Source organism: Ciconia boyciana, chromosome 16 (genome assembly GCF_034638445.1).
Source record: "Ciconia boyciana chromosome 16, ASM3463844v1, whole genome shotgun sequence".
Classification (NCBI taxonomy): domain Eukaryota; kingdom Metazoa; phylum Chordata; class Aves; order Ciconiiformes; family Ciconiidae; genus Ciconia; species Ciconia boyciana.
In genome coordinates, this window is record NC_132949.1 from 844,696 (window position 1) to 870,262 (window position 25,567).

Here is a 25,567-nt window from a genome sequence, read left to right on the forward strand (position 1 = left end):
GTCTCTGCGCCCCGTTGGTCGTTATCCCCCGGTTACCAGGGCCTCGGCCAGCCGGCGAGGGGACCGCTCCGGGGCGGTGCAGCCCACCGCCGCGGCCCGCCCCCCTCCCCGGCCCCACCGCCGCCCCGGGACCGAGCCGACCATCCTCCGCGGGGCAGCCGGGCCCGGGGCGGCGGTGCTGAAGGACAGCGGCGGCCCCGCCGACCAGGGCGGCCGAGCCTCGTCTGCCGCCCCCCGGCCGGGCCCGGCCCGGCCCGGCCCGGTTCGGCCCCCGGGGGCGGGCGCGGGGAGCGGCGGTGCTCGGCGGCGGGCGCGGCCCGGGCTCGGCCCCAGGGTGCCGCAGGGAAAGGCGACGCTTCCCGGCGCGGCCCCGCCGGCCCGATTAATTCCAGGTGCTTTCCATAGGTGGCACCGTCCTACTGGAAATGGCGGCTGCGGCCGCCGCGCAGCCGGCGGCGGTCCCGCCACCCCCGGGGGGCACTGCCGCCCCCTCCGCCCCGGGGCCCCCCCCGCACCGCGGGCTTCGGCAGGGCGAAGCGCCCGCAGGAGGCCCCGGGAGCTGTGCCAGGCCCCGGGGCGGTGCGGCGGGGGGGGGCGTCTCCCCTCCGCGGTCCCCACGGGGGAGAGCAGCCGCCGTCCTCCGCCGCAGCACACACCTACGGACCGTCGGAGAGTCTCCCGCGTCGGCATTGCGCGTGGGAGCCGCCCCGCGCGTGTCCCCGCAGCCACTGGTGCACGCTCCCCAGCAGGGCCCGTGGGGGCGGCGTGCCCCGAGCACAGCGCCGGCTCCGGCGAGGCTGAGCGGGGGGGGGGAGGTGTCCGCCCGGCTCTCCCTGCGGGGAGCGCCCACGGGGAGCCCGGAGCGCCCACGGCAAAGCACCGACTCCCGGTTTCCAGGCATGCCGACACGCACCGAGAGCCGCTCGTCGGCCCCGGTCCCGGGGCCGCCCCCCTTCAGCCGCGCTGCTCCGCGCCGCGGGTGGCACCGAAACCCCCGTGCGAGGGACGTGCCGCTCCCGGGGGCGAGGCGGGCGGGCCGCCGCTTTATCGCCCGGCCGCAGGCTGCGAGCGCTCCGCACAAAGGACCTTTTGTTTCCGGGGCTTCTGAATTTGCTGATTATTTGTAGGAACGTAAATACGGGCTGTTTGCAGAGGGGGGCGAAGGAGGAACCCACCCGAGCGCCGCGTCGGGCGTGGAAACCTGAACGCTTCGGGAGACCCACCCCACCCACCCCCCCCATCGAACCGGCGCGGCTCCGTCCCGCCCGCGCCGCTGCCCACGTCGGTGCCGCGCTGCTCGGCGCGCCAGGACGGCAGAAGGACGAATCTGCTCCCTCGCGGCTCCGGCTGCAGCGGCCACGGAAGCACCACGAGTGGGCAGGGACCACCCGACGGCTCCGCCGGGACGGGCCGGACCGCGGTGCCCGGCCCAGCAGCGCCGGTGGCGGCGGTCCCGCCGGGGGACGTCTCAGCCGGGCTGTGACTGAGACGTGGGGTGCGATCGGCCCGGCCCGGCCCCGGTCCCGGCTCCGGTCCCGGCCCCGGTCCCGGTCCCGGTCCCGGTCCCAGCCCCTGCCCTGCTGCCGGCCCTGCCCGGCCCCTCCCGCCCGCGCGCGGCCCCGCCACTCCGCGTTTAACAAAAGCAATTAGAGGTGAAGCGCGGCCCGTCTCCCTCCCACCTCACGGCCGCCGGCGGCTTCCCCCGGGCGGGGGCGGCAGCTGCGGCGGGGCCCGGCCCGGTCCCCGGCCCCCGGCCCCGCCCCGCCGGCCCGGCCCCGCCCCGCCCGCGCAAGGTAGGTGCTCTATTTAGGTTCATGCCCTTATATGGCGATGAGCGCGGCGCCCCGCGGACGGCGCGCACCATATAAGGAAGCGGTGCCCGAGCCCGGGGTGAGCTGGTGAGCGCTCATTGGCCCGTCGGTATCGCAGCAACCGGCTCTCACGAGTGGAACGGCCCCGCGCCCCCCCCCCCCCCCGCTCCCCCCGCGGGCGTGGGGACGGAGCTGACACCCCCGCTCCCACGGGCGACCCTCGACGGGACCCCCTCCCCCCGGGGCCCCCCGCCACGCCCGACCCCCCGGTGCCGCCTCGCCGCCCCTTCCCGCCCCGGGGGTCCCGGCCGGGCCGCCCCGCCGCACGCTGCGGGAGGAGGGGACGCAGCGGCGTCTTCCGTGGGCACCGACGGCACGGCGGGCGCCCACGGCGCTCCTGAAGTGCGGCGGGACGGCTGCTCCCTGCCCTGTCCCGGTGCCCGCAACGCGGGTCACGGAGGAGACCGTGTCCGTCCCACCCGCGGCGGAGCGCCCGGCGGGGAAGGGGCGGCGGCGGGGCGGCCGGGTCCCAGCGGGGCCGCGGGCCAGGAGAGACGGCGGGACGGGGAGGCCCCCTGTTCCGCTCCGCCGAGCGGCGACACGGGACCGTGCGTGGGCAGGGGGAGCGGGGAGCCGCGGCGCTGCGCGGACACGGGTGACCCCGACACGGGGCACACAGACCGGGGGGGTTTCGCTGTGCCCTGCCGCACCCCGGCGGCGGGGCAGCCCTGCGGGGCCGGGCCCCCTCCTCCTCCCGCAGAGGTGCGTGGACGGGGGGCGGCTGCTCCGGGCGGGGGCTTCCCGGGAGGCACCGGCGTCCTTCGCTCCGTGCGCGGCGGGGACGGCGGGTTCCGCGCACGCGGGCGCCACGCGGGCCGCGCGCACCCTGGCGCGGCGAATCGCCTTCCCGTGTCCAGCCCCCACGCTGCGGACCGGCAGCGACAGCCCGCCCCGACCCCCCGCGGCCGCCTTCCCGCGGGGGAAGGATCCCCCTAGCCCGGCTCCCACGCTCGCGTTTTTGGGACGTCGCCTCGCCCCGCGGACTCCCGCGAAAACCAGCGGCGGGGAGCGGAGCTCCGGCTGCGGGAGGGAGACGCGGCGCAGGCGCCAGCCGCGCACCCACGCGTGCCCGCTCCGGCCCCGCGGGCAGGCGCCGAGGGGCGGCCGCCGTGGCGGGCGGGGGACGGCGGCACGGCGCGGGGCCGCGGGGGCGAGTTTTCGTTGCGGCTTCGCCGCGGAGCCGGGGCCGGGGCCGAGCCGCGTCCCCCCGCCCGCGCTCCCGCCCCGCTGGTCTTTTCCGTTTCTTTTCTGTTTCTTCCATTTTTAGGTTATTTTAAACCGAGCGCGACACCGGGCGCTGCGGCGGCGGCTGCGGGGCGCGGGGCACCTCCGCCGAGGCGGGCTCCGGGGGTGACCGGCCCGCCCCTCCGCCGCGCCGCCCCCGGGCTCGGAGCCGCCCCTGCCCTCCGCCTCGGCGGGCACCGGGCGGGGGCCGCCGGCACGTGCCGTCCCGGCGCCGCGGCGGGCCGGGCGCGATCGGGGCGGGCTGCCCCGCGCCCCCCCCGCCCCCCCCCCGCCGCGTCGCAGGTGAGGCCCCGCGGGGGAGGCTCCGCGCCGGCCGCCGGGCCCCGCCGCGCCGCGGGTTCCGCTCCGGTCCCGCCGCCCCGCGGGGCCTCCGGCCGCCCCCCGCGCCGCCTGCCCCGGGGCTCCCGGGGGGGGGCCGCGGCCGGCGGGGAGGGCTGCGCTGCTTCCTTGCCGTGTCCCCCCCCGCCATGGCAGGATTCAGCGGGCTCCGCCGAGCAGCCATTTTCTGCAGCTGCGTCTCCACCGGAGCTCTGCCGGGCGGCGGGGCCGGGCGGCGGTACAGCCCGGGGGGGGGCCCCCGCCCCGCTGCCTGCCGCCGGCACGGACGCCCCGAGCCCGGCCGGGCGGTGCCGGGGGCCGGGCGGGCCGCCCTGCAGGGCTCGCCGTGACAATCCCACCCTTTCCCCGCCATTTTGTTACCGTGCTGGCGTTTTCCCAAAGCAAGAGACAGAGCGGGAGCCTTGGGAACGGGCCCCCGTTGTGCCGGGGCGGGCGGCCCCCCCGGGCCGGGGCCCCGCTCCCCTCCGCCCCCGCGGCGCCGCACCCGGCAGCGGGGCAGGTCCCGGGACGCCCGGCCGCCGCCGGCTCCTTCCCACCGGGATCGCCCCGGTCCCCTTCGCGCCCCGAGCACGCAGCAGCCGCGGGTCGCGGCTGTCTGGGTCCACGCAGGACCCAGTCACGCGCGGCTGGCACCGGCTCCCCCCTCCCCCCGGCCGCTGGCCCCCGGCGAGGGAGCCCGGAGCGCGGTCACCCGCCTCCCTTCCCGATGGGTCGGGGACGCGGCGCTGGTCGCCTCCCTCCGCCCGCCCCACGGGCAGCGCAAGTGCCCCGACGGCCCGGCGGGACCGTCCCGTCGGGGAGGACCGTCCCGTCGGGGAGGGTCCGCCCCGGGGCCGGGCCGCCCGGCACAGAGCCCCTCAACCCTGCCCGGTCCCGGTGGCGGTACCGGCTCCCCGCGGGACCAGCCCAAACTCCCTCGCGGGAAGCCCGTGGGGACGGCGCCGGGCAGTGCGTGGCCCACGCGAGGCCGGGCGGCCCGGCGGGGCGGACAGCACGGCCAGCCCGCCGGGGACGACGGCGCGGGGCGGGGAGACGGCCGGGACGAGCGGCGGGGCCGTGCCGGGGGCGCGGGGCCGGGCGGGCAGGACGGCGGATGCCCCGACGGGGCGGGCCGGTCCCTCCACCCGCGCGGGGGTCGATGAACACCGGCGACAGACACCAACCAGGGGACACAGCGGGGTGGGTGCGTGTCCCCCGCCCCGCGGCAGCGTTCCCGGGCCGGGGGGGCTCGGCTGTTGCACGACGCGGAAGACCCGAGCGAGGCGGCGGCAGATGCGCCGTGCGAGGGGGAGCGGAGCGCGGCGGGGCCGGGCCGTGCCCCGGGCCGGGCCTCCGGAGCCGAGCGGCGGCGGAGGGAGGAGAAGGGAGCGGGGAAGGAGGGGGTTCCTGCAGTGCTGCAATGCAGCGCCGCGCCGAGAGCCGAGAGCCGAGAGCCGAGAGCCGAGCCCGCCGGCCCGGCAGCGCTCCGCCGCCCCGCCGCTGCTGCAATGCAGGTGTGAGCACCGAGCCGGGCCGGGCTGAACCGGGCCGAACCGGGCCGGGCATCCCGTGCCCCGCCGGGCCGCTCCCCGCCCCAGCCGCTCCAGGCTTCGGCCCTCCCCCGCTTTCTCGCCCCCGTTTCGTTTTCCTCCCGCTCCTGCCGGGACCGCGGGACGTTTCCTCCCGCGGCGGGACGTTTCCTCCCGCGGCGGGACGCAGCCGGCCGGTGTCGCCGGGACCTCCCGCCCGCCCTGTGTTTGCCGAGGGGAGGGCCTCATCCTGCCCCCGGCGCTGGGCGCCCGCGGTCACCCTGGCCCTCCCAACTCCCCGGCTTCTCGCTGCGGCTCCCCCCGACGCCGGGACCGCTGCGAAGCCCCCGGTGCTGCCCCGACTCGGGGCGGGTCCCCGGTCTCTGCCCTGATCCGCTCCTGGGGGAAACTCCCCCCTCCCCACGTTACCTCCGGGCCGCCCCCGGGGCCCCCCACCCTCGCCGCCGTATGAGCCGGTGCTTCGCCCCCTCCCAGCTCTCCCCTCCCCGCGGTCCCGCTGCAAAAAGCGCTGCGTGTCCCACGCGGGACGCCGGGCGGGGAGGGGGGGGGGTCCCACCTCCGCTCCGCTTCCCCGCGGCTGGCATGTGACACTTGGACACGCACCGCGGGGACACGCAACACCGCGGCCGCGTGTGGGAGCCCCCGGGAAGGGGGAGCCCCGCGCCGCAGCCGCCTGCCCCGCAGCCCGCTCCGCCAAGGCTGCCCCGCCGGCCGGCAGCCCGAGGTGTCGGTGGGCGGTGGTGTGCGGGCACGGCTGGCAGCGGAACACGCGAGTGCCCTGGAGGGGAGGAATGAATCTTATAAAAATCACGGCTGATAAAGATGCAAACCCGGCAGGGCAAGGCGGGTCACAGGAGCGCGTAAAATATCGGGGTGCGCGGGGGGGGGGTTAAGGCTGGGGGCCACAGTGTGGTCACCCACTGCCCGTCCCTGTCCCCAGGCTGTGGGTTGCATCCCTCGGAGGTCTGAACCCCGCCGGGGCTGAACGGCAGCGGACGCGGGGCGATACCGAGCAGCCCCGGTTTTTGCTTTCCCGCCCGGATTTTTTTCTGACGCGGTGAAAATGGCACCGCATTCCGCTGCTGCCGGTGCGGACTCCAGCCGCTGGGTCCTGCGTCTCTTCATTTATTAGATGAAAGCTCAGCCGAGTCCCTGAATTTCTTCCCTGTGTGGAGGTTCACGGGCCGATCAAAATGTCCAAACCTTCCCTTCGAGACGCCGAGCAGCCCCACGGGAGCCCCTCGGGCTCTCCCCGCCCCGCGGCATCCCGCCGCCTCTTCCCCGGCTCCTCGCCAACATTTCGGGGTCTCTTTTGAGCTACCGGAGACTGTGCTACACGCGAGAGCGGGCTCACCAGTGCCACACACCGGGGCAGTACCGCCGGCCTCGGCTTTCCCTGCAGACACGGGGAATCCGCCCCCTTCGCGGTGCTGCCCCGGCCCCTGCCCCTGCCCCTGTCCCCGGCCCCTGCCCTTGTCCCCTGCCCCTGCCCCTGTCCCCGGCCCCGGCCCCTGTCCCCTGCCCCAATCCCTGTCCCTGCCCCTACCCCTGTCCCCTGTCCCTGCCCCTGTCCCCCCGGCCCTCCGTGACATCGCTCCGCGGAGGACACGGCTGGAGCCGGTGCCCGGTGCCACGGCGGGGCCGAGAGAGCGGCTGTAAGCGATGGCCCTCGCCCCGCCGGTTTGTACTCGAGCTCCTCCAGGCAGGCTGCTCCCCGAGGAGGGATGGATGCGGGTACGGAGCCACCCCCCACCGCAAGCCCCGCACCGGTGCTGGCGGGGGAGCAGCTCCCGGCCGGGACCCCCCGGCCCCCGAGCAGGTTCAGCCCTCGGCGCCTCCTGCCTGTGGTCCCTCCCCAGGAGAAGGGCAGGGGGAGCACTTTGGGAGCCCACCCCTCCCCGGCGGGGGATCGTCCTGTGGCCCCCGAAGGGCGGCTGAGCCCCCCAGCCCCGCACCGAACGGCTGCCGCTCTGCAGCACCCTCCGGTTACCGCATCCTTTTGCGATCCCGCATCTCACCGGACGCCGTCCCAGCCCCTCCGGTGCGGTTCCCCGTCCCTGGGAAAGCCAGCTCGCCCGGAGCCGGGCTGCTCGCCTCGACCGGCCGCTCCCGCCAGCCCACGGCCGCCGGGACACCGGTACCGCGGCCCCTCCGTGCCACCGCCCCCTCGGCGTCCCGAACACGCGGGTGCTGTGCCACGCAGCAAGTTCTCAGTTGCGGGGAATGGAGGTGCAAGGCAAAGGTAAAATTGTCTTTCCAGGGAAAGGGAAAAAAAAAGAGAGTTAAGCCTGTTAGTCCGAAACCAGAAAAGACAGTGCCACGGCCAGGACTTAGTGGTCACACGCTCAGGCGAGAGGTGGAAGGGATTCCGGTGATAATTCAGCCGTTGCTGCTGAACCGCAAATTGCTGCTTGCAGCACAAACTATGGAAACGTGATAGGTGAGATTAGATGTCTTCTTGTTGGGTCTCTCCACGCTGCAGTTATTTCTGAGTTATTTGCTAGCAGTTATTTCTGAGTCCTGAGAGTTAAAGCTTCTTCAAGAAGCAGAGCATCAAACACTGGGAAACTGGGTCTGCTTCAGGTTGCAGAGGTACAAAAATGAAAAGGGTCAGGAAAGCAGATCCCGGGGAGCGAGTGAAGAATTTTTTTAAGCAGAGAGGGACCCCCAGGGAGGGCTCTTCCCACCTCGGGTTAAAAATGGCTCAGGGTCAGGTTGAGCCCTTAAACTCAAGATAAGGCATCATTCCAGCAGCCAGCCGGGAGCGTCAGGCACCTCTGGTGTCTGACCACCCCATCGCCTTCTCTGCACAACCCACAATGAATCTCCCTGTTTTATCTGCTCCTGGGGACTTCCTGCGCCGGCAGGACACAGGCGGGGGAGGGCAGTGTCACGGCTGGACCCACGCAGGCAAAGGGCAGCGGCTGTGAAAGGCATTCCTGATGTTAAAATGACAGCCAGGCTTGCACCGTGCTGCAAATGGATGGGTACAGCCAGGGACAGCGTTGCATCCTTAATTTTTCAAGCCATGTGGAATTATTAACATACGTGAAAAGTAACATTTGCTAGCGTGTGTGAAAATTACCATTTATTTTGTGCTTTGAGGTGCTTCGGTGGCTCCCTGGTACCCAACAAACCTTCCTTCCCCAAAGCTTCTATTTGGTATTTAAAAGAACCTGATGCTCCTTTTTTTTTCTTTTTTTAACCAAATTATAAATCATTTTTCTCAAGTCCCTGCGACTGTGAGCTCTGAACAGCCCCACGCACCGTGACTTGTGGAGCGCATTCCCCTCCATGGCACCAGCACTGGGAACAGGGAAACTCCCTGCGGGGAGCAGGAGGTGGGGAAACACCAGCACAGAGACCCAGAAACCCAGTGCCAAGGGGGGGGAACCCCCAAACCCCCATCTTCTGAAATCACGACATCCAGGCTCACACAAAGGGCATTTTCAAGATTTCCTCGCTGCTCTGCCCCAGCAGTGGGGCCAGCTGGGGGAGCGCTGCCCGTCCCACCCGGCACAGCTTCACCTGCCACCACCGCACAAGTCCTCCCGGTGCAGCCTCGCTGTCCCCTTCCCAGCACGCCTCCTGGGGGGGTGAACCCCTGCCGCATGGCAGAGCCCACGCCTGCAGCCCAGCGTGGCCATTTTAGCCCGCAGGCTCGCCTCCCCTCCCCGCTAACAGCAGCTCTGCTCGCTGCCCCCCAGCTCTTTGCCCCCCAGCCCCAGGGCCAGTGTCTAAAGCAGCTGGGGACAGATCCTGCCTCGGGACTGGTGTGGCAATGCCCACGCAGTGTGACATGGCACTGCCAAGCATCGCCCCGGCCAAGCTGTCTCAGCCTGGTCCCACCAGGCCGTCCCCGAGCTGGTGCTCGCCCCCGTGGTCACCCGGCCACTGCCGGCACCAGGCAGGAGGGAGATGTTGAGTCCAAATTTCCACCCTGGCCTCTGCTGCGCACAGCCCTCAGAGCAGCTCGTGCTCGGCCATTTTCCATCTCTAGCTTCAGCCGAGAGGTAGCTCTTGAAGGTTGAGCCATCCTGGTTTTCCTATTCTTGTGCTTCGTAAACAAAAGCAATACAGCCCCCACGCTGTGCGTCAGCCAGAGGGGAAAGGGGCAAACCCCAGTGACCCAGGGCCCTTCTCTGGGCAAAACCCCGGGCGGGGGCAGGTTGCTCCCTCTGGAAGATCCAGGCCACGGCTCATTTCACGGCTGTTACCGAACACCACCGTTCCTCGTGTTGTACATCCTGGTCCCATCCCCACTGCAGATGAAGATGGAGCTTCCAGTGGCTTCCCAGGAGACCGGGAGATGTGGCTTTACATTGGCACAACAAGAATTTCTGCCCAGCACAGTCTTTATATCCAACATTAAATCCACGTTTGTTAAAGCTTCCATCAGCTCAGACCCTCCATTCATACCTCTTAATGCATTTTATAATAATACCTAAGTCTTTTTAATTTATTTTCTGTATCTGTAGGACTTTTCTGCCCTGGCTGCTACAGCACTACAGCAATACTTCCTAAAGGTTTAGGTTGTTCCTTTTCTCACCCCCAACTAAGCACTTCTGACTGAAGCACGCCTATACTACAGCAGCTGCGTCCGCACTCGGGCCGTGGCAATGTATAAACCCCCTGGAAAATGGGAACGTGGCCGTACCGTTCCCAGCACCTCCCTGGGACAGAGAGCCTCTGACACCGGCAGAGCTCTACCTCAGCGACTTGGCCGGGTCGGGATCTGTCGTCCCAACTGGTGCCAGTGCCGTCCCTTGCAAAAGGGTCCTGGTGTTCGACGGAGGGTTTGGCAGTTGGTGATTAAGTTTCCATCTCTCCCCACCCTTAAACCCCACAGGCCTGCTATCAGCAGGGTCAGCCAGGGACGGCACACGGCCCGGCGTGCCGAAGTCACGACTCCTGGGATTCAGGGTGCTTCCTGCCAGGCTGCGCTGCACTGCACAGTGTGTTTTATATGCCTGCTCGTTCGATAAAAATAAATCTTCATGTTTGCAGTTTGCTTTAGACTACATCAAGGTGTCAGCTGAACTGACGGCTCCCTCTGAGAAACGACTTCAGTAGGTGCCGGCAAATTGCTCCCGGGTGAGCCTGGGATCTTGCCCTGTGACGGGAGATACTGGCAGGTCCCAGCCCAGGGAGGGGAGACCCCGGCCGCCTTCAGCCCCCACCAGCGCCCGCCCCAAACCTTCATCATTACAGAGACACTCGTTTCTCTCCTGTTTGTACCCAAAGGACCGTCATGCAGTAACACCTCTTCAGTGCCCATGAGACCTCAGGGACGGCTCCTGTGAGCAGCTACACCACCAGGACCCTCTCTCCTTCCCGTCCCCCCCAGCTGGCTGCACAGCGCCCGGCCGCAGCCACCACGGCCCCTGTCCCACGTCACCCAGCTCCATCCCCCTCCCCTGTCCCTCGCCGGGAGCGCAGAGAGGGGGGGCCCAGGAGCTGAGCCTCCATCTCCTCCATCCAACATCTCGCTCAGGCGACCGTTCTTCCTCGCCGCACTGACGCTGCCCAGGGCCGGGCTATGCTGCAGAGCTGTGTTTAGGTCAGGTATGGCTGGTGGCAGCCGCCTCCTGAACGCGTGAGCTGCTTTGTTTTGCCTTTAACTGGATTCTCCCCAGTTCAGGGTGCAGGCAGGAGCTTTCCCGCATGCAGGGGACCCTCCGGAGCCGCTCGCTGAGGCTCTGGGAGCGCCTGGAGATGGTCTGGGCTGTGCCCAGCACTGTGGAGCCTTTTTCCTCTTCTGGTGCAAACATAAACAGAGCAGTGTCCTTGCGGTCGTCTCCTCCCGACACAGATCTCACATGAATCTGGGCTGAATCCAAATGATCTTATCTGCGGAGGAGACTGAGGATTTCCTACCGCCAGGCATTTTCGACTGTTCAGACCAGAGGCAGCCCACGGGATGGGGGAGGCGAGGGGGCTCGGGGACGGGGCAGAACCGGGGGAAGCCCCCTCGCCATCCCCCTCACCCAGCTGCCCCGGCTCGGCGGGGGGGGCTGCACCCTGGCCTCGCCCTCCCGCAGCCGTTCTCGCAGAGGGACACCAACCCTACGGAAAATGCAGCAAAAAACCTCGGCGGCAGGCCTCTGCTGCTGGACCAGTCCCATTGCATACAGGTTTAGTTAAAATGGTTTATAGCAGCCAACATGTGCACGGCTGAGCTGTACAGCCCCCATCATGCTCAAGGGGACGAGCCTGGAAAAATGCAGCCTGAACAGCGGGCTTCCCCCCCAATGTGACCATGAATGCTTTACCTTGTTGCTGGCTTCTCCAACGGGGGAGAGGTGCTGAGGCCACCACATTCAGCAAAGTCACACAGTCAGCTCCTGACATCGCATAGCGAAATGAGAGAAGAACGGGAAAAGTAAAGGAAAAACCCCACTAAATGCATGCAATGACTGCCTGGAGGAGCTGCCCCCACCCACGTATGAGCAAAAGCACCAAGTGCCCCAAATACCTGGGAAATCCTCCGCTTCCCACCACGCACGGCCACTTACCCCTTCTGCCCTTGTCCAGGGAGGAGCTCCTCTCGCATTCCCAGTCAGGACTTGGAAGTCTCCCAGTCCCCACAAGGCTGTTTCTTATTCTGATTAAAAGACATCAGCTGCGTGTCATGTGTTTATCTAACGTCTTTCTCCTTCACACCATCCTCACCCCAGAGATGCAACCTCTTCTACAACGCCACGGGGCCCACCCTGCCGGCTGCCCCGTGGCCGTTGCCTGGGGACGGTGTTTCCGTCACCTCCCGTGGAGCGGGGACTGCACCAATGCCTGCCGAAAGCGCACAGGGCCGTGGCAATCGCTGGCGATGCAGCTCAGTGAGGGAGGGCCGGCGGCTGGATTCAAACCCCAATGCTGGTACAGACACCGGTACCACCGCAGCTGGGGAGGGGAGAACCCGAAAGCAGCTTTACAGTACAAATTTGCAGTCCCTCCTCTCAGTATGGCCATGTATAGATGGATGCATCAGACTCTTTCAGACGAGCTAAAATACGAACACAAATTCTCCTTTTAAATCAGCAAATGTTTGTCTGGAATAAATCCAAACCAAGCAGAGGTTAACGCATTCCTGGGAAATACATTAAATGCAGCGCACACCCGTCTTCCTAATGGAGCGTGGTGACGCTCCATCTTGTCCTGGATCACTTTGATAACCATTGGAAGTCATAGTGGACTTCACATTAATTTTCTCAGTAACAGGCATTTAGGTTTGATGCACTTAATATGGAAAGAGAGCGGTACGAATAAGTAATTCATATCCCGAGCGCTTAATCTTTCCCAGCCAATTGGCACAAAGCAAGGGGAGGGTGTATCTTTTAAACCAGTAACTACTTATCACACCTTTCCCTGCACAGGAAGCTGCTGGAGTTGTGATAAACATGATCAAACTATTAAACTAAGAAATATCTGGCTATGTGGTTTCTGGGAAATGGTGCCTCAAACAAACCACAGCTACTGCCAGCAGAGACAATATTTTAGGTGCTTCTACGGCTCATGGAGCGGCGGTGGGAGTAGGGAAAGGAAGCTCAGAAAGCACACACTCAGAGGGACATTGTTTCCTTAAAAACGGGCAACACAATACAATCCATTTTTAAAAATGTTAATGAGCTAAGCCCACTGCAAACCTGCAAACAGTTATTAATTGCCAAGAGTCTCACACACCTACAGACTAGAGAAGGACGCTGCTGACCCGGCTCACGACAGCAGCGGCGATGCTCAGGCTTTGGCCAGGAGCCTGCAAGCCCACGTTTAAAAGACACATCCTACGATCTGTGAGAAACCCCGTTGGTTTCATCTACCTTTGTCTGGCTAAAGAAAAAGTTCTCCTTTTGCAGACACTCTGCCCCAGAGCCAGCCCGCCTGCCCAGCCCCGCTCCTGGACTGGCTCCTGCCGCTGTCTGTCGAGCGGCACTTCCCCTTTCATAAATCACATTTTGCATTCTGAGCATGCGTCTCCTCTTCCATGCCATTTTTGTTTTCACATAACCATTAGCTTAATTAATCAAGGGAAATGCATCATTTCTGATTGTCTGCTCTGCCAGCTAAGGCTGGGACGGCAGGGAAACGCTTCCCACCGAACCGTGCCTGGGCATCCCCCCGTCACGGGCTGGGGTTCACCTGCCCCCGACACCTGCTCGCCAGCACCCTCGGCCGCCACTGCCTCTGCCCGTCGCTCGCACAGCCCCGGTGACACACAGAGTTGATTAAAACCCTCTTAAGATTCAGCACAGCGAACGGGCAAAATGTTGATTTGAATCACAGCTCACCTATTTCCACTTGCTCTCCGTGCACGTACAATCAGATTTTGGGATCTCCATGCAGGCAGGTGAGAATCACAGGCACTAAACATATTGCACGAGTTTCCATTGACTTTGGAACATCAACTGAAACAAGAGATGAACCGAGCTGTCAGTATTGGCCTCATCCACACCAAGAGATTTAACCAAATAGCTGGGATGGAGCCATCTTTCTGGTGTAAGCTCCCAGAAGCCGTTCCCACCACCGCACGAGCCCCTGAGTAGCAGGCCTGAGCTACACCAGGCCAGAACCAACGTCTGTGACAACGGTGTCCACAGTCGAGATGATTGTTCCGCTTGGATACAAGCCTCCAAGGCTGTCCCAGCTGAGAAAATGGCATCCACACGCTCAATGGTTGCTTTTCCTCCAATTTAACCCAAGCTGCCTTGGAAAAGCACTCTGGCTCTGGCACGAGAACATCCGTAGGCAACACCTAGGCTGACACAGCTCACGCAGTGGTTCCCACTGCGAACAAGCCCCGGCAGATGACACCCGGCTGCGGATGCCACGTAATCCTCAGGATTTAAAAAGGAGCAGTTTCCAAGCTGACTTTTGAATTTATTTAAATAAAATGAAGCCTGGGAAGACGAGGTGGCCCGGAAGTGGGCAGCACGAGACGGAGGGGTTTATTTTTGCTTTGGGAACAGCACCGCCTGGACAGACACACGCCGTGCCACAGCAGGACCCAGGGGCTGAGCCCGCAGGGTGCTACCCATGCCTTGGGCTCTCGCTCGCAGCAGAGGCAACTCACCCATGTCTTCAGGTAGCTCTAGCGTAACTGCAGGGTCCACCTTACCCAAGCCAATTAATTCTGCTTCTCACAAGCTTGAAGCTCTTGCCCATACGCATTAATGTGCCATTGACGACAATATTTCAACTAAGATCTCTGAAAGAGAAATCAACTTCAAGCAAAAGCCCAAGACGAGAAAGGCTGGCAACTGAGCCCGTTTGGCAAGCACAGGATTCAGAGGGCAGTTACTGTACGAGCACTCGCCTCTGCTTGGGAACGCTATAGGGAACCCCGGGGGGAGCGGGGACTGAGCGCTCTGTCTCGGCCACGTGCAGACGGCCTCCACGGGCACACTGCTAGGTTGCCACCTTCATGTGAGCCATTTTGTGAAGAATTAGCCCTGCACTGTATTTTCAGTGGACTCCAGCAATTATTAATCTCGTTCAGAGATGTCTGCAGGCTTATTTGTGGAATTTGGACCATCTTCCTTTCTGGAGAAGTTCAACTCCTCATCTCATCGCGACCCTCCCCAGCGCTGGGGACAACGCCGCTGGGGCGGCAGCATCAGGCCGAGAACCAGCAACCACCCATCCGCTGCAGCCACCTTCGCAGCCTGCGCTCCCAGAAGCCTTCCAGGTTTCCCATCGCAGACCGCACGCAGCCCGTTCCGCTTTGGAGAAGCACAGCCCTGCCTCGGCACTGTGGGCAGAGGGAAACACCGAACCACCGGCTCCTGCGGCCTTGCTGCCCGCCTGGGCAGCACCAGGAGAAAACGGGGTGCCCTTCCGCACCGCGGGGAGCACACTCTCGTCTGCGCTTTTGGGGAACAGCCAGCACTATATCCCATATGTTGCATCTCAGAGACGATTTCAACCTGCAAGCACCTGCTCCGGGGCACCCCAGCCACAGCCTGCCCGCACAGGGACGCTTTCTGTGCCTCCGTATGCAGTAACAAATGCACTCCAAATCCTGGTAGTTTTTGTAAAGGTTTATAGTCCTTTGCAATGATTGCATGATACATTTCTTCCCCCATGACACAGCCCTCGGACCAGGAAGCGCCGCTGGCAGCTCGCGCTCCACCTCCCAGCAGCTGGGCTTTGCAATCCGATCTACACTAGCTGCAGAACATCAAATGCACTTTCAACATCTCCATTTAATATTTACATTCAAGCAATTAATAATTGGAAGCTTATAGTTTAGACATTTCTAATAGCAGCAATTTCTATAATAGCTTGTTTAGCTTTAGATAACGATTTTTTTTTTTTTGCACATAGAAACACCACATGTGTACAGTATCAAAAAATATATACCGGGAATGGTCCTGCGGGTCGTAAGGAGGGCAAGGGGACGAGACTAACAAATGCTGAATGGTTAAAAAGGAGAACAGAAAATATTCGTTTGATATAGTTTATAAGGTGATCTAGGGACTCCATAAATCTAGGCTTTATATTTCATTATATAAATACCTACAAATAAATATATTAGCGTGGCCGGAGAGCGACCAGCTTTAAGCTCAAACAATACATTTCAATAACACCACGTACAAACGGGAGCAAGAATCACTCGACAAGTTAGCACTGTTAAAATATAATACTATAACTCTGTGTAACTGGCGGGCCCCGTCCTCGCCTGTCCCGGCGCCCGCAGGTCCTGGGGCAGCCCCGACCGCAGGGCGGGAGCAGCGGCGTGGGACACCCCGCGTGGCAGGGACGGCCACCGTGCCCGGCCCTGTCCCGGCGTCCCCTCGGCGGAGACGGCAGGCTCGGCCACCGCGGCGCGGGCAGGGGGCACGCGGGCTCCGGGGAAGGGGCACCAGTACCTTAGAGGGAGGCTGTGAGGCCGGTGGCCCCGGGACGGGCAGGCAGCTCCCACAGGGAGCAGCCACCGTCCCACCTCACACCGTCACGTACTCCTTGAAGGTCACGGTCAGGCAGTTTGCGGTCACGTCTGTGATAATTATATTCCCAAAGAAGGGCTTGAATTCCTGCAGGGACTCGGCCTCCTCCTCCTCCTCCTCCTCCTCTGCGGCCTCCCGGGGCTGCGGAGGCTCTGTGGCCGGTTTCTCGGCCGGCGCTGGCGGCACCTCCGGCTTCACCTGCGCCAAGGCCAGCTCCCCCTCTGCCCGCGGTTTCACGCAGCGCAAGTCTATGGGCTCGTCCAGGTCCGAATCCAGCAGGATGACCTCCGGCTGGGCGGGCGGCTCCGGCCGCTCCGGGGCCGGGGGGCTGAGGCAGGTGGGGGCACTGATGCTCCGGGAGGTCAGGCGCTTCTTGCCCGGCTCCTGCTCCGTGTGCGGCTCCGACAGGCAACGCTTCCGCGAGCCGGGGCTGGAGAGGTTCAGTCCCATGGAGGAAGGGCTGTGCTCGCAGACGGGACTCAGGGACCAGGGCACGAGGTCCGGCTTGGTGGTGAGCTGCAGGGGCTGCTCCGCCGGAGGAAGGGGCAGCTCCTTGGCCAGGGGAGTCTTTTGGGGACTTTCCTCAAGCTCCGCGGGGGGCTGCCGGCCCTCGCCCTCTGCTTTGCTCAGGGCGTTGCTGCCCACCACCCTCTCCTCCCCCGGCTTCCTCCAAGCCTCCACCTTCTCCTCCCCACCCTTCTTAGGAGTCCTCTCCTCCGCAGCCCGCTTCCGGGGTGGCTCCCCGGACTTGATCTTCACTGCCTGCATCCCGTTCTCCATGTACTTGCTCATGACGATCACAATGCGCCCATTCTTGTTTTTGTTCTTGACGATCTTCATCTTGCCCCCGAGGCCGTTGCTGGTCACTCTGTCCCTGGGGGGAGGCCCGGTACCACTGGACAGGTTCTTCTCAGCCCCGTTCTTGCTCTCTGCAGCGAGGCTCTTGACCGGGCCCAGCAGGTTTTTGGCCGGGCCATGAGCCCACTTGTCCGGGTGGGCAACCAGGGGGCTCTTGTTACTGTCCAAGCAGGCCTGGCTCTGCGGCTCCTTGCTGCTGGGCTGGTAATGGGGCTCGTACATCTTGGGGTCCGGCTGGTAGTGGTGGTGCTTCTTGCTGTTCAGCTGGTAGTAATACTTCCCTTTGCTGTGGGACTGGTGCTTCATGCCGCTCTCCTTGCCGTTGGGCTGGTACTGGTGATGCTTCTTGCTGTTGAGTTCATACTGGTGCTGCTGGCTCTTGCCGGAGGCGCCAAGATCCAGCTTTGGCCTGTTGTCCACGGCAGGGTCCTGCAGCCCCGTGAGGATGTTCGAGCGGCGGGCGAAGGAGGGAAGCTGCAACACAGAGCCAGGGGCTGCGGTCAGCCGGGGCCGGAGAAGGAGGCACCGGTGCTCCGGCAGGTGCCGAAGGCGCTGGTGAAACCCCCGCCCCTCCAGCGGCTCTCCTTACGGGATGCCGCATCACCGGGTGCCGCGTCCTCGAGCAGGCGGCCCCAGCCCACTCCAACGTACAGGCTGCGCATTGCTCCAGATTAATGAAGCAATGAAAAGAAGAAAAGCACCCTTCAATCAGCTGTCTGGGAACAGGGGCCAAGCAGGACCGCTGCTGCCGAGCTTGCGAGCAGCCTGCTAATGCCGGCCGGCCGCGGGCGCAGCGGGCCTGCCCCGCAGCCCGGAGGGGAAGGGGGGCTGGGACGGCCCGATGAGCTCAGCGCTGGGGCCTGGGGGTCCCCGGGGCATTGCGAAGCGCCCGGGCTGTGTGCACGGCTCCTCAGCATGATGAAACCTGCTGAAAGCGGCTCCCTGGGGACGGGGCCGCGCTGCAAGCAGGCTGCCCGGGAGGTGCGGGGCTGGGCTCCACCGCGCATTTACCTGCACGACCAGCGGCTTTGGCTTGGGCCCCCGCTTGCGGTATCCCATCAGCTGCTCCTGCCGCTCCCTGCGGGAACACAGAGTCACGGCGAGGCCCGAGCGGCGGCACGCGGACCCCCGGGGTGCAGCCCTCCCCGCGCCCCATGCACGGCAGCTCCTGCGGTGCCACTGACCCCGCGTGGGTGCAGCGAGCGGGTGCGAAGGGCTGGCGGGAGGGGAGCCGGGGCCCCGCAGGTGCGGAGCCGCAGGCCGGGGGTCCCGCAGGAGGCGGTGGGACGTGGGCACGGCCGGCCTGCTGAGGCAGCAGGCGCCTGGCGAGGCGACTTCCCCGCTCCCGCCTCCCCCTGCTGCAGCGAGGGGCTGAAGTTTACAGTTTGCGCCAAAATACTACAGGAAATAAATGCACGGAAAGGAGAAAAAAAAAAAAAAAAAGGGCAGAAAAAAAAAAAAGAAAAAGCCCGTCCAAGCGCAGCAGCAGCAGCAGCAGCAGCGCCGCCTCCTCCCCTCGCAGGCATCGAATCCCCGGGCAGGCAGGAGCGCAAGGCGCGGCGTGGGGGGAGCGCGGCGCGGGGGACCTTGAACCGGAGGCGTCGCCCGGCGGCCCCGCGCCGCGCCCGCCCCGCCGGGGCCGCGCCCCCCAGCCCGGGGCCCGGGCCCGGGCCCGTCCCGCGCCCGCCCCCGCCGCGGCCCCCGGCTCCGTGACGCATCTGCAATTGGCGAGGCGGGCGCGGGGCGCGGGCCCCGCCGCCCCTCCCGGCCCCCCCCGCCGCTCACCTGTTCTGGAAGGCGATGAGCAGCCGGGGGTCCAGGATGTTCTCCTCCGGCTCCCACGTGTTATATCTTGCGAGAGGGGAAGGAGAGCGGCCGTCAGCCGCGGGGCCCCGCCGGGAGGGGGCCGGGGTCCCGGGCAGGGGTGCCCCGCCGGCGGCGGCCGCTGCCGGCCCGGAGCAGCGGGCCCGCCCGGGAGCGGGCGGCGGGAGCTCGGGTCCCGGGGGAGGGGGATGGGCAGCGGGGGGGGGGGGGGGGCAGGGGGACGGAACTGTTTATTTAGCGCAGTTATTATTCCGGAGGAATTCTAGGCATGTCATGATGAAATTTTCCAAATCCCCTTTCCCGGACCCGGGGAAGCGGCCGCGGCGCGGAGGAGGGACCCGGCCGCCGAGTCCGGAACAGCGGCGCGGACCCCCTCCCCCGCGCCCCCCCGCCGGCACTGTCACGCACCCCCCAAACACTCCGCAGCCCGCAGCGGCCGCCCTCGCTCCGCGGCCGGTGCCTCCGCCTCCGCGGGCGGCTCTCGGGGGCCGCCCGCCCGCCCGCCGCGGGCTGCGGGGCGGCGCGGGTTATTTTTGCGGTGATTCCCCTTCCCCCCGCCCCCCGCTCGGTTCTGCAATATGGAGCCCGGCTCCCGAGGAGGGAAAGGGGGAAGGAGCCATTTTCTGGTGCACATCAGCCGCCGCCTGCCCGCCTCGCTCGGCTCCCGCCGCCGCCGCCGCCGGGCCCCGCGGCCGCTTCTCGCCGCCCGCCCGCCCGCCGCCCCGGCCGGGGCCCTTCCCGCGGCGCCGAGCGCGGCGGAGCCCCGCCGCCGGGCCGGGCCGCCCCTTGCCCCGTCCCCATCCCCGTCCCCATCCCCGCTCGGTACTCACTTGGGCGACCATCCCCTCCATTTCACCAGGTACTCGACTCTGCCCTGCGGAGCGCGGGAGGCAAAGACACGGCGTCAGCTGGACCCGCCGCCCGCCCGGCCTCCCCCCGCCGCCCCCGCCCTCCTCACCTTTCGGATCCGCTTCTTCTCGATGCTCTCCACCGCGAAGACGTGCTCCCCCACCGCCGGCAGCTCCATGCTGCAGCCGGGAGGGGCCGGGCCGGGCCGGGCGTCCGCGGCCGCCGCTGCAGCCGAGCTGGGCTCCGGCTCCGGCAGCTCCCGCCGCCGACCCGACAGACACTGAGCCCCGGCCGCCGCGGCACCGCAACCCGTGCAAATCCCGGAGCGAGACGTCAGGGAGGCGGCGCCTCCCGGGCCCGGCTGCCCGTCAACGGCGGGGCCGGGGGATTGGCGCAGACCTGCCGGGGAGCGAGGCGGGGAGGGGGCGGGCGGGGGCCGGGCAGGAGCGGCGCGGAGGGGGGAGGCGCGGGGAGCCCGGCCCCCGCCCCACGCGTGACTCAGCACGGCCCCCACGGGCCCCGCGGCCGGCGGGGGGCGGCAGAGCCCGCGGGGCAGGTGCGCGACCCGCGCCGCCCGGAGCGGGGCCGCCGGGGGGGGGGGTCCGGGGGGGCCCGCCCGGAGGATGCGCGGGAGGGTCCGCGCGGGGTCCCGCGGCGGGGGACGAGCCCCCCGGGAGGGCTCCACGCCGCGCCGCGTCGCGGGCTGCCCTGGGCCCGGGGGGCGGCGGCGCCCACCCCCCCGCACGGCCCGGGCCCGCCGCCTCCTCCCGTGGGGCCCGGCCCGCAGCGGGAGGCGGGTGCGGGGGAGCGGCCCCGGGCCCGGCCCCGGACCGGCCCGGAGGAGCCCGCGCCCCGCTCCCGGGCCGGGCGCTGCGCTGCTCGGCGGGTCCCTGCGGCCGCGGGGAGCCCGGCCCGGGGGCAGCCAGCGGCGGGGACCCCCCCGCTGCAAGATGGCCGGAGCGCCCGGGGGAGCCGGCCCGGGGCCCGGGGCAGGTGGCGGCGAGTTTCCCTCGCCCGGTGCCGGAAGCCGCGAACGGCGGCGGCGTGCGGGGACCGCGGAGAGCCCGGGGCGGGCGGCTCCGCGCCCGCGCTTCTCGTTTGAGCGGATTAAGGGGAGCACGCCGAGGCCCACGCGTGTCCGTGCCGCGGGTTGCTAGCGGAGGAGCCCCAGCCCCTCCCCGCTCTGCTCCGGGAAACGTGGCGGTGCCGGCGCGACACGCGTCCTCTCCCCGGGCAGGTGGAGCGGGGCCGGCCGTGCCCGCGGCCGTGCCCCGTCCCGCTGCGGAGCCGCGGCGGCTCCGCGCAGCCCCCGCCGTGGGGGCGGGCAGCTCCGGGCCCTCCCCGCCGCCGCTGCGGGAGCCGCGCCCCGGCCACAGCACCCCCCGGGGCAGGACGACGGGCGGCGCGGACACGCGTGGGGCTATTCCCGGGCAGGCGCTGCCGGCGGGGGGCGGCGCGGCCCCCAGACCCTCCCGGGGGTCTCGGTCCCCGCAGGTGCCGGTCTGTGCCCCCCCCCCGCGAGTCGCCGCCGGGGAAGGGGGACGCGCGGGCCGCCGCGGCGTGGAACCCCGGCCGGGGCCGGGCCGGACCCACCGCGCCCGGGGCGCAGCGAGGCCGCCCCAGGGCCGGGGGTCCCGGCGCCGCTCCGCAGCCCCCGCCCGGGCTCTGCCGGGCCCACGGACGGGGCGGCCGCTCCCCGCAGGACCGGGATCCCCGTGGCGGGGGCCGCCCGCGGCGCTCCCGGTAACTTTCGCCGGGGTGCGGGAGCGGCGGGGCCGAGCCCGAGCGGCACCGGGGCGGCCGCCCTGCCGGCGGCCGGTCCCCCGAGGATGCTCCCCGCCGCCCCACCCCGCGGCCTCGCCCGGTCGCCGTCCCCCGTCCTTCGGGGGCCCTTCCCGGGCCCGGGGGTGCGGGCGCTCCGGGGAGGCACTGCTGAATGTCACCGCGCCGGAGACCATAACAAAGACGCAGCCGCCGCGATCGTAGAGCCGAGCCAATAAAAAGCAAACTGATATTACAATTTTGATTTCCCTGGAGGGCCGAAGGGGCTTAATGTAAGAATTATTATCCATTGTGAACAGCAGCCGAAAGAAAGCACAGACAGGAAGATTTAAATTTTTTTTTTAACTTAGCGGTTTTCCTAAGAAACATACATTCATTGAAATTTATGCCAGCGGAGTTTGTTAACCCTCCCCTTTGACATTTCAAGCTTCTCCTGTTGCCAGAGGAGACAAGCCGAGCACAAACCACTAATGCTTGCAATAAAACTAAATGCCCAGGGACGAGCGCGATTTGGTGCGATTCCCCTCCGAGCTGGGTAAGCTGCAGAGCGCGTCCAGCCCGCGGAGCCGCGGCGGCTCCAGGCCCAGCCCGGCCAGGAAGGCTCGGCTCTTCCCGGGACACAGCCGGGAAGGGGAAAGAAGGAGGGCAGGGGCTGGCTGGCTGCATATATATATTTTATTTATATCTATATATATATTTTTTTAAACGTGTGACCAGACATCCTTGGCACCTCTGTAGAACCTGCCTTGGGAGCAGTACGAGAGGCCATTGATGAAATAGAATATGAGAAGAAAAAAAGGCAAAAGCAATGCTGAAAAGCAATATTAAAAGCATTTTAATCATTGCCTGGCTTGTGGCTCCCGCAGCTCAGCACCAGCTCCCATCCTGTAGGTTTCTGCAGGATGTTCATCTGCTTTCTGTTACCGGGCTGATTGCACATGATTCGCAGTAATGATTGTAATGGTGGCGATTTTCTATCTCTTACCTTGCTCAGATAGCAGCAGTTCGTGAACTGATACATCTTTCCCTTTGTCAATTCGAAAGAGGACACCTTATTTGAACCACATAAAATATCCTAAATAAGGAAAGCAGGAAACGTTTCCAACCGCTGCCTCTTCTTGACTGGTTGGGGCACATCACAGGGATGAGAAAAGAAAAAGGGTTTCCAACCAAAAGAAACAAGAGCCAACTGCTGCCTTTTAAAGCCAAGACGGCAGTTGTTTAACACCATGCATTTTGTTTATGATTTGCCTGTTTAAGGCGGGTACGAGGTGCAGATACACATTCTGTGGGTGTTCTTCCCCTCTGCCACACACCTGTGCAAAAATCCAGATTCCTCTCTATCTGCAGAGCATCGTCAAGAGGAACATGGCTCCTTGCAGCAGGACTCTGTCCCCGGCAGAGGTGTGAGGAGCGGGCAGACCGAGTGCGGGGGCTCCGGCCACCCCCCGTGTGCCTGTGCGGCGGGCGGCCCGGCGAGGGCCTGATCCTGAGTGGGGGGCTGCTGGGGTGCAGCTGTAAGACAAAACTTCCAACAGCCGGAGACAGATGGGCTTCCTGCAGGTGCTAGGAAGCATACCAAGGCAATTTCCCCTCAAATACTTGCTGGCCACGTTCCCTCCTACTACCCAGAGCTGATGTCTGTCCAGGTTTATTCTTTTCATCATTATTTATGAAGTTTTACCCCGGAGACAGAGCCAGCTCTGTGGCAGTGCCTCACTCGGGTTGGGTTCTGCCTCTCCAAAACACAAGATGCTCCGCTTCCCCTCGCCTCTTACGCCAGTAGCTCCTGCAGACCTGCTGCATGTTTGCTATCAAGCAGCACTGATTACACATGCCATCGTTTCTGATGTTGCTCATTAGTCTGTATCATTATTAGCAATTCAAACCAGCAATTCTTTTTCAGCTGTAATCCTCCAATTCCACCATGAGGACCCCAAGGCTGCAGTTTGGGTGCTCAGCTTTTCCTCCCGTCTGCCCCACCAGGGCCATAGATTCCTCCTGGAGCCCAAGCAGGCCGGGAGCGCGCCAGGCTGAGCACCAAATAATAACAGAAAGTTAATTCATGAATAGTTACAGCATTTCCTTCAAGGCCACTCTCGCAGGCGGCCAGGCACGGACTTTGCAACCCTCTTGCATGACGGTGTCCTTGGAGGGAGGGGGAGGGCGCTGGCCCCATTCATTCCTACCTGGCCGCCCGCAGCCTTGGCCAGCTGGGCTCATGGATTTGCCCTTCTGCTTTTGTCAGCTCTGGCTTGCATTTGAAGTTGTGGCCAGTCTGAAAACCAGATTACAATATAGCCCTTGCTGAGGTCAACACCATGCCAGAGAAAGACAAGAAAAGGATGAGTAGGTAGGCTTGGAAAAAAAACAAACAACAAACCACCCCACAAAAAACAAAACCCACCCACCCAATCAATAGGATGCCATGAGGTAAGATGCACACAATGAAACCCTGTTCCAGGTTGCCAAGGCAAATCTGTCAATAGAGTATTGAACAAGCAAATCTGACTTGCAATTATTATCTCCTTCTAAATACAAGCTGCCCCTTTGCCTCGCAGTTCAAACCCAATGCTGGTGCCGAGAAGCTCAGCGATTGCTGGCCAGGGCTGTTTCAAAATGGTGAGGGAAGAGTCAGCTCTGCTGGAAGCTGGGCTGGAATTCACTCCAATTCGTGCACTGAAAACCCCTGGAGCGTCCCCACCACCTTCGCTCCTGCAGCTGAAGTGACACGTGCCCTGCCCCCAGTGTAAAAGGCTTTCTAGAGCAGCAAAACCCCCTTCACAACAAACTGTTTGCTCTTCAAAGCTTTCAGTAAAGCATACAGGACCACGGAGCACCCGAGAGTATTTTCAGACACTGCTGCAGGAAGAAAACCAGCGCACAGAGTGCCCAGCATTTTGTAACGCTCAGGAAAGCACCATAAAGAGTCCGAGCTCTCAAGGCTCGGCTGTCAGTGCAGAGCAAGCGTGGTGGCCTTAAAACCAAGCACAGCAGCAAGGTCTGGAGCTGCTACCACCCACCCAGAGGGAGCAGCAGTGGGAAAATCCAGAGGCAAAACCACCCTGAACTGGGTCATCACATGGAAATTTAAATGGCTTCACAAGTGCATCGCTGCAGTTGCTGCCGGTGCACACAGGGCCACGTTAGGTGAATTCTCTTTTCTGGTGCTGCTTCCAGCACAGACTGGGAGCGGCTGCGTGCAAAATCCCCAAGAATGAGACATTTGTCAGGAGTACACAGGGCGCTTCCACAGCGGTTTAACAAAGCACAATGGAGCCTGCTTTCATCTGGCCAACGGAGGGGCCGAGACACCGAGTACCCGTGGCACCGTTAGCCAGAGCAGTCGTTTGGGGGGCATGGCTGGGCTCCCCTCACCCCCGCAGCCCCCCTCCGAGGAAGAAGGCAACAGCCCTGCTCTGCAGAGCCGCAGGCAGCGCAAGCAGGGAGGGCAGCACCGAACGGCAGGTTCCCAGGAGACTCCATCCCCTGGGGACTCGGATGGGAATAACCCCTCTTCCCCAGGGCCCTTTTCCGCTGTGCCTTCACCCCCAGCCTCAACCATGGGTGCCAGCGTGGGAGCCTTGGAGACCATCTGTCTTTAATCTTCTTAGAGTCAGGCAAGTCAGGAAAAATTCAGAGGAAAGAGGCACTGAAGTCCCTCTGTCTCTGGCCGTGACTCTCCTTCCACGGCACAGGGCTCAGCACCCACGTGGTGGGAGCAGGTCCTGCCTGCCCCACGTCCCCAGAGCAATGCAGACTGCCTGGGACACCCGACAGCGAGCACCAGGGACGCATTCCCACCCGGGAGGGCATCCCCTTGCCCGGTGGGAGCAGAGGGGGGCTGTGGGTCTGGGGCAGAGGGAGATGGGAATCCCTTCCCCTGCACACCGCAGGGAGCCTGGTGCACGTCATCTGCCTCGTCCTGCCCTGCACCTTCTCTGCCGTCCCCCTCGGCCCCTCGAGCAGCCCTGGAGAGGGCTGTGCTCAGAGCTCTCTTCCTCCTCTTATCACTTAAGCTGATGCTGTTCCTTGGCAGCTGAGTGTAATTATGAGATTTTCTCCATCAGAAATGGGTCTGCGCATGTGTCTCCCAGCAAGGCTGCAATCCGCTGGTGGCAGCAGCAAGGAGCTGCTCAGCTGCCCAGCGAGTTGTGAAAGGATTGAGATGTTTTGTGCAAGCTTTTCCAATCTTCTCCATCCACTGGAATCACAGAAACTTCCATCAAAAAATAAACAGTGCCAACACACTGCAAGCCCCAGACAGCTCAACTTTCGAGCCACTCCACAAAATCAAACAAGAAGCTACTGGAGTCAGATTTAATTT

At 65.1% G+C, this 25,567-nt stretch overlaps 1 protein-coding gene across 1 annotated transcript; it reads right to left on the reverse strand.

Moving 5' to 3' along the window:
• Positions 1-14,990: 14,990 nt before the first annotated feature.
• Positions 14,991-19,782, reverse strand: CBX4 (chromobox 4). Its single transcript, XM_072881148.1, has 5 exons — positions 19,568-19,782; positions 19,440-19,483; positions 18,571-18,636; positions 17,797-17,863; positions 14,991-17,259 (listed from the first exon to the last, which is right to left on the reverse strand). Exons 1-5 carry the CDS (start codon positions 19,634-19,636, stop codon positions 15,925-15,927), a joined length of 1,581 nt encoding a protein of 526 aa, XP_072737249.1. The 5' UTR covers positions 19,637-19,782; the 3' UTR covers positions 14,991-15,924.
• Between the last annotated feature and the right edge of the window lie 5,785 nt (positions 19,783-25,567).

Coding starts and splice junctions, on each gene's coding strand:
- CBX4 (XM_072881148.1), bottom strand. CDS start 19,636: ATGGAGCTGCCGGCGGTGGGGGAGCACGTCTTCGCGGTGGAGAGCATC. Junction 17,864..18,570: donor CTCATCGCCTTCCAGAACAG/GTGAGCGGCGGG, acceptor GTGTTCCCGCAG/GGAGCGGCAGGAGCAGCTGA. Junction 17,260..17,796: donor CAAAGCCGCTGGTCGTGCAG/GTAAATGCGCGG, acceptor TCTGTGTTGCAG/CTTCCCTCCTTCGCCCGCCG.